The sequence below is a fragment of the Plectropomus leopardus genome, chromosome 11 (assembly GCF_026936395.1).
Source record: "Plectropomus leopardus strain MGB_pleo_1.0 chromosome 11, ASM2693639v1, whole genome shotgun sequence".
Classification (NCBI taxonomy): domain Eukaryota; kingdom Metazoa; phylum Chordata; class Actinopteri; order Perciformes; family Serranidae; genus Plectropomus; species Plectropomus leopardus.
This window is the reverse complement of record NC_142186.1, coordinates 36,305,167-36,312,932: the sequence shown is the minus strand read 5'-3', so window position 1 is coordinate 36,312,932 and position 7,766 is coordinate 36,305,167. Positions and strand designations below refer to the sequence as shown.

Here is a 7,766-nt window from a genome sequence, read left to right as displayed (position 1 = left end):
TAATATAAACGTTTTAGCTAGCAGCAGTTTGTGTGTTTGGCTTCTTTTGCTTTTAATAATCAAATAAATGTGAACAGAAAGTCGTCTTTAATAAAAAAATGTTGTTTTGTTTAGGAGCCAATTTTAAACACTGAAGTAAAATCAACAGTAATTTCTCTGAATCAGCGCTTCCTGTTAAGATGATGCTGAACTCCGCGCCAGACTTCATTCAAAATTTAGTGATTTTAAGATATTTAATCTTGTCAGAAGACGTGAAAACCTGCTGGAGAAGATTTTAGGAGCTCACGTGACCCCACGGGCTCTCCGGCCAAATTCGGTGCACGTGTTATGATTTAGTTATAATTATTTTTAGTTATAATAGTTATAATTTTTTCCAGCTGAATACTTTTTTAATCACACAGTGTTTGATTTAACCCTTTAAAAGCAAATCGGCTTGTTAACTTTCAAAAACATGGGAAGAAGGAAATGAACAATGAAAGAGGAACTTACCCCAAACTAGCAAGAAATTAGGAGGAGGAGGAGGAGGAGGAGGAGGAGGAGGATTACTTGAAGCTCTTACAGCAGTGCACTCTGGGACTTGTAGTTGACCTCTCTCCTCTTCTCTCTCTCGTTCTGGACCCAGTCTGTGACCCTCAGTGACCTCTGACCTCCACCATGACGTCCACGTCCACGTCCATCACCAAAGTCGGCGGAGTGGTGATCGTCACTCAGGTCATTCCTCAGGATGAAGGCGGCATCCGGCTCCAGAGCTCTCCTTCCTCCGCCGTCACCGTACAGGCTCCACCCCCACCGCCACAGGCCCCACCCACTGCCAGCCCCACAAAGATGGACGACATGACGGCTATCTTCTTGCGGGGGCAGCCACATGGCCTCGGGGTGAGACGCTGAAACTGACCGACATTACTTTAATAAAGTAATCAATATAATAGGTTGTTACATTTTTAACAGGGTAACTAGTAATCTGTTACCTATTATATTATATTTATTATTATTATTATTATTATTATTATAATTAACCTTCCAAACAGTAGGCGGGTTTCCATTAACACTAAAATTTCGCAAATAGAAATTCCAATACAAATAATTTTCCGCTTCTTTTGTCGTTCCCTTCCTGAATGCCGGTTATCTCAAATTATGTTTGAAAAAAAAAATGCAGAGCAAGTGGGGCAAAAAAAAAGAGAAAATATTCTGAGTCTTTTTCATGGGGGAAGATTTGAAATCTTGTCCATGAAAACGTGACGAAACCCTTTAAATGACTGTAACACTTAATCCAGCACTTTAGGACTTTTAATGATTGGAAATGACCGATTGCTCCTTTTTTGTGACATTTCAGTATTTTAATAACTTTTTGAAATGGTTGACTCTTTTGGATGACCTTTACTGATACTTTAACTGTTGATGGGGATTGTTTTTAATCAGCTTCGGTTGTGTGCTGCCGTGATGTTCTGTGTGCCTGTTTTTTGTATTTTTAAATTGTTTTGCACCGCCAACTGCAGATCAATACAACACGACAATAAAAGCTCTGAACTGATACTGCTGCTGTGTGTCGGTGCGTAGTAACGGGACTGTGTGTGATTTCAGGTGGTTCAGATCTTCATCGGCCTGCTGTGTGTCCTCTTCAGTCTGACCGCCGTCTTCTCTCCGATCCTGATCTTCCACGCTCCGTTCTGCATCGGCGTCACGGTGTGTAAACTTTACTCTCTCACAGAGAAAGATCACTGATCAATAACCGTCACAAACCCGATTTAAAGCCGCTGAGAGGACAGTCAAACTTTGTCTCTGCTGTTGTTCAGTTTGTGGTGTCCGGCTCTTTGGCTGTGGCTGCTGGGAGACGGACTTCGGTCAACCTGGTGAGTTTTAACTCGTCATTTTCATCACACTGATTGAAAACTTTTGTTGTGTTTGAGTCGAAATATTCTCGATGGACGAGAAGAAAATAAATGAGTCAACAACAAGGTAATAAAATGTTTTCTCTCATTTGAAGCCACTCAGGTGGACAAAAGCTTTTTTCTTTTATACAGCTGGTTTTATTATGGTGAAAATTTAACGTACATCAGAAGATCTAAACTGTCTGAACATGGAGTTAGGTATGTTCAAAGAAGAAGCATCGAAAACCTAAAATATCTTTTAAACTTGGGCGGTATCACAGTATTATGGTTTACCAGGGTATTTAGAAATCCCAAAAGTATGTTTATCAATATTGTCATGAATATGGGTGATCCTCTTTCCATTAAACTCACTGTATGTAATGCACAGCACGCACCGCCAGAGCTCAGTCTCCATTCTCCGTTGGTGGAGGGAGGAGTTACAGGGCTGTAAACAGCCGGCGGCCAGCAGACAGACAGAGACTGTGGGGAAGAATGACTTCTTTTCTTTTTTTTTATCTAACTCTGGGGCGTTGCCCCACATGCTTTCACCCTGGTAAAATTTCAGAGAGGTATGAAAAATTAGATACCGCCCAAGCCTAATTTACAAAAAGTTATTTATTTCTGCAGCTATAGATTGTGACTCGCAGAGTGGATATTTGATCTGTTGATCTGTCAGATCAGATCAGATCAGATCGATGGATTAGAGGAGCAGCTTGTGCAAGTGAAAGCAAACTTTTAGACCCAGCAGGCTGAACAGTAAAGTTTCACTTTCAATGTGCCTGTATTCTGCTGCTCCGTCTGTGCCCAGAGTACACGCTGCGCTCCGACAGGGTTGTTGCAATGAATAACAGATGGTTTGTATCTTCCAACAGCGCTCCCAATGAACGATCCAGCTCCGGAGATTCAGGGGCTGTTTCCACGGCAACAGTTCTTGCATGAAATGCGTTTTGGGGGCCTGAAAATGGAAACTTTTGAAACCAGGTGTAAATTTTTGAAAATGCGACCCCTTCTGTTGGTGTGTAAACTGGCAATGTGCGGATCCCGTGAGAACAGCGGTGCCACGGCCGCACTTTGCACATGTGCATTACATTTCAGACAAATAGCCATTCGCGAGTAGGACAACGATAACAACGATGGCGGACTACCGAGTTGTGTTTTTGCTGCGGACTCTACTGAGTTTATTAACGCTGTCGGTTCTTGTACGTCCTTCGCCATCGTCTTCTTGTTTGTTTATACTCACCGCTCTGCAGAAGAACGCCTTTATACGCAGACACTTGTTAAACTGCCAAATACTAGCCTGACATGCATACGATACGGTTGTTTTTGTGGCTCCGTGAACACGAGAGTCATTTCCATAATGTTAGCATATAAACGCAGATTTTACCGCACTGCGGTACACATGAACCGTACCTGAGACTACTTTTTCACGCTAATTAGACAAACTGTTCTCTGATCCGGGACTTGGTCCCTGATGTGAAGCCCCCTGAGTCTCTGTGTGTGCTCTGGGTTCAGGTCTGGGTGACTCTGGTGTGGAACGTGATCGGCGTCGTGGTCGGCCTGCTGGCGGTGGCGTACGTCTGCTGGCTGCTGGCCGATCGCCCCGCCTCCCAACGCTTCTGTGACCCTGAAACCTTCACAGATTACGTGCCCACGGATAGACAGGTGCAGCGCTGCATCAGTACGCTGTACATTTTGGACGTAAGTTTCACTCACCGTGAAGGACCTCTACACGTTTATTACACATTTATAACAACTTTATTTATAGCACCTTTAAAACTGTTGCAGTGCTTTGACAGACAAAGCAAAGGCAGAAAAGAACAATAAAAATAAACATTAACACACATAAAACACAAAGAAAAGTGATAAAACAGGCAGATCACAAAAACGAGCAGTTAGAGTACTAAATGAAAAACGTTTTAGAAAATACAAGAAGAAATGCAACAAAAGACGACAAAAATAATATAAAAAGTAATATAACAAGATGTCATGACATCAGTGGGAATAAAACAAAGACAGGATGATAAAAACAGATAAGTAAAGTTATAGTTATAGATAGTTACAGTAAGAACGCGACAGAGGAGGGTACAGATAAATAGAGTAAAAGCAGCAAAATGAGTATAGGAGATAAAAAATGAAAAAATAAGTAAATAAATAAAGGTGACATCACATAAAAGCAAGTCAGTTAAAAGTGAGTTAAGAAGTGATTTAAACACAGTCTCTGATTATTTTATGAATCAGAAAATAATCACTATCGCAATGTTTTTAATTTATTATTTACATGTAAAAGACTCATTTCTATCTGCTGTAGAAAGACTGAGGTCTTTATTATTATTATTATTATTATTATTATTATTATTATTAGGACTTTTGTGACAAAGAGAGGAAAACGTGTTGACGTGTTTCTGAGTCTGTGGTTCACTCTGACTTTGCGTCTGTGATTCAGGTGAGTGTGTACGGACTTCTCGGCCTCCTCCTGGTGCTGACTGTCCTGCAGGTCTGTGTCACCGTCACCGTCTGTGTTTTCTCCGGCAGAGCGCTCGGACGCCGCGACCTTTACACCCCAATTATGGTGAGGCATTTTTACTACTACTACTACTACTACTGTATTACTATGTCTACTACTTCTACTACTACTACTACTACTAAAAATAATAATAATAATAATAATATAAATGTAGGAGTCATTAATTAATTTAGAGAGGAGAAATTTTAAGAACAATAATATTAACAATAACAGCAACAATAGCACTGATTTGGGATGGTTGATTTTTTGTTAGTGTTTTGTAATATTTGTAATATTGGTATGTATTAGTTTTTAGGAGTGGGGAGTACCTGCCTTTCACTGGCGTTGGGTGGACATGAGAGAGGGGGAAGCGGGTCGCTGTGGTTTTTGTTGACCGCACTTCTCCTTTGATGACCCTGATGATTTTGACTGGATGTCATTAATACATTTTTATGTATTTTGGGATCTAAGTCAATCATAGAGCATACTAGTTTGTTTCCTGTAGTCACCATGAATAATAATAATATAGTTATACAATACATTTAATGAATTAATATATAAACATTATTTATATAACACTTTTTGGATAAAAACAAAATAGCAATAAAACGGCAGTAAATAAAATTCTAACAACACAAATATATAAATACTGCTGAGTGAAGTAGAGTTATAGAGAGTTATAAAATGAAGTTTGATAGCTGGATAGATGGATGGATGGATGGATGGATGGATAGATGATGGATAGATGGATGGATGGATGGATGGATGATAAATGGATGGATGGATGGATGTAAAGATAGAAAGATGTAAAACTACTGTGTCTACACTGTCATGGAAATCCTGGAAAGGTCATTTTACGTTCCCATTTTCCAGGCCTGGAAAAGTCATGGAGTTAGACATCATCATTGTGTGTCACCAAACTTTTCACAGTAATCTTCCGTCGATGAGCTTCCACGTACTGTCACGTGTTGTCTCGTTGATTTTCGGTGAAAGTCGCCGTAACGGAGCTCTGATGTGCGTTTCTGAGTGAAAACATTGTGTTTTGTTTTCTCTCCCTGCGTCCTGTCTCTTCCTCCGTGTTTGCCAGCTCCCTGAAGTTATGCTTGAATAGAGATTGATTGTATATTTTTGGGGAAACGAGGTGGAAAGGAATACTTGTTATTAATGTTTGTGTGGTTTGGCGCGCAGGTGGAGGCGGATGATGGAAAGGCTCTGCTCTGCAGCGCAGCGTCGGGTCCGTACAGCGACGGAGAGGAAACCTCCTCCCCGCCTCCGAACTACCACTGAGACAGGAGGACAAAACCTCTGAACACCACTAATACTACTACAGTACTATTACTGCAGAGTACTATCGTGCTGCGACTCCGCCTGTCGCTGTAATCTGTCCGACTGTCCGTCTCTTCCGCTGCTCTTCATCGGGTGTTTTTTTGCTGCTGTCACAATATTCAATTTGTTATGCTGCATTCTGGGTGATTTAAGGGTTAATCTGCTAATGTTTGAATGAGTTTTAATGTGCGTCAGATGAATCAAACTCTACTTTTGTGTGTAATTGAAGAATAATAAATCTTTGGCAGGATCAGCTGTCAGGACAAACTGTCGTCAAACACCAGGAACGATGGACGTCCGCTCAGAACCAAAACCCAGAAACTCAAACACTGACTTGTTAAAAAGGTTTTTACGATTATTTTTTAGGAAAGATTAAACAGACATATTTTTAAAGGGAGTATCTGAAAGGAGCATACTGACAGTAACTGCTGAGTTCAGCAGCTGTGTGAATTTCCTGCACGTGCTCACCTGTCATTCATGTGTTTTTATTGAAATCAGGTCAAAATAAATCTAAACTAAATTCTTATAAACCCACAATCAAGCAGGTAACGTCCCCAAAAACAGTTTACACACATTACTCAGCCGAATCATCACAAAAGCATTTGCTGAGGTACGTGGGAGTTTTACTTAACAGGAAACATTTAAAAACACAAAAATAAATCAAACCAAAACAAACTCATGAAGGCATTTTAAGGAAGTTAGCTCAACTTTGATTTTTGTTTTCCTCTGAAGGGATCTGAGACTGTGTGCACTTTACCAAATAAATAAACCACACTAAATCTTTGTTTTATTCCCAACACATTGAATAAGATATATGTTGACAGTTTGATTGTTCATTGATTTAAATCTGTGAATATTTCCCAAAAAGCCGTTGATTTTGAATGTTTGATTACATTGTTTGCGCTGAGAAGCTTCCGGTTTTGTTTCTGAAAGCTTTTCTGTCTAAAACATTTCGTCAATAAACTGAACTTAAGTTTTTGTTCGTTGTTACTTAATGTTTATTTCATTGATCAGCAGAAAAATCAATAATTCTAAAACTTTTTAAATACTGAAGAAAACTCTTCAGCGGTTAATTTGACTCAACACTTAATGATCAAACTTAATATCTTTATTGTCTCAAACTGCAATTTTTACAGCTAATTAGCTAACTTTTAAATAACCTGAGTAGTTTTCTCATGTTTTTCAAGCAGCATGGAAATGTTGCTGTTGTTTCTTGTGTTTGTTTGTTTGTTTGTTTGTTTAATCATCACAGTTTTTCTGTTAATTTTACAGGATACACATTAAGTCGAGTAATATTTGCAGTATATGACCTCAGGGCCCGCGTTAATATTACACACATGTATATCGCTCTGTGTACAAAATGTACATTTCAAAATTGAGCTTAAAAAAATATATTATTTATTTATTATTTTCTACTTTCATTGCGTTATTTTTTTTAACCAACATCAGTCCTAACCATACATATCAAATATTCATTAATTTTCAGAATTTTAATCCTTTAACCGTCATTTTTCTCATGATTACACTATGTTTTTAGATGAAAAAAGAGGATTAATTTCAATATACTACATGAAAAGAAGTTTTTTAAAAAATATTATTATTATTATAATATCACATAATAATATTATATATTATTTGAATTGGTTTCAATTGCATATCTTCTGCACTTGCCATTGTGAATGTAACATTTTTATTCAGTGTTTTTTAGACTTATTGTAGAAGCTGAGCTGGAAATCACAAGATTTAAAAAAAATACACAATCTGGCCAAAATGTATGTTACATGCATGAACGCAGGCAAATTTATAAAAAAAAAGAGAAAAGAATAAAAAGCATGAAAAATGCACCAAACAGTTATTATTATTATTATTATTATTATTATTATTATTATTATTATTTTTATTATTATTTATTTTTATTATTATTTTTATTATTATTATTGTTATTATTATTATTATTATTATTATTATTATTATTATTATTATTATTATTATTATTATTAATATCATTAAAAAAGCAGGACTCTAAACAGAGTATTTCTGCACTGTGGTATTACCAACTTTATAGAAAT

At 37.8% G+C, this 7,766-nt stretch overlaps 1 protein-coding gene across 1 annotated transcript; it reads left to right on the top strand.

Moving 5' to 3' along the window:
- The first annotated feature begins 654 nt into the window (after positions 1-654).
- LOC121945737 (membrane-spanning 4-domains subfamily A member 4A) lies at positions 655-6,675 on the top strand. The gene is made up of 6 exons (XM_088084761.1): positions 655-876; positions 1,582-1,683; positions 1,794-1,850; positions 3,381-3,566; positions 4,312-4,437; positions 5,560-6,675. Exons 1-6 carry the CDS (start codon positions 655-657, stop codon positions 5,656-5,658), a joined length of 792 nt encoding a protein of 263 aa, XP_087940887.1. The 3' UTR covers positions 5,659-6,675.
- The last annotated feature ends 1,091 nt before the right edge of the window (positions 6,676-7,766 follow it).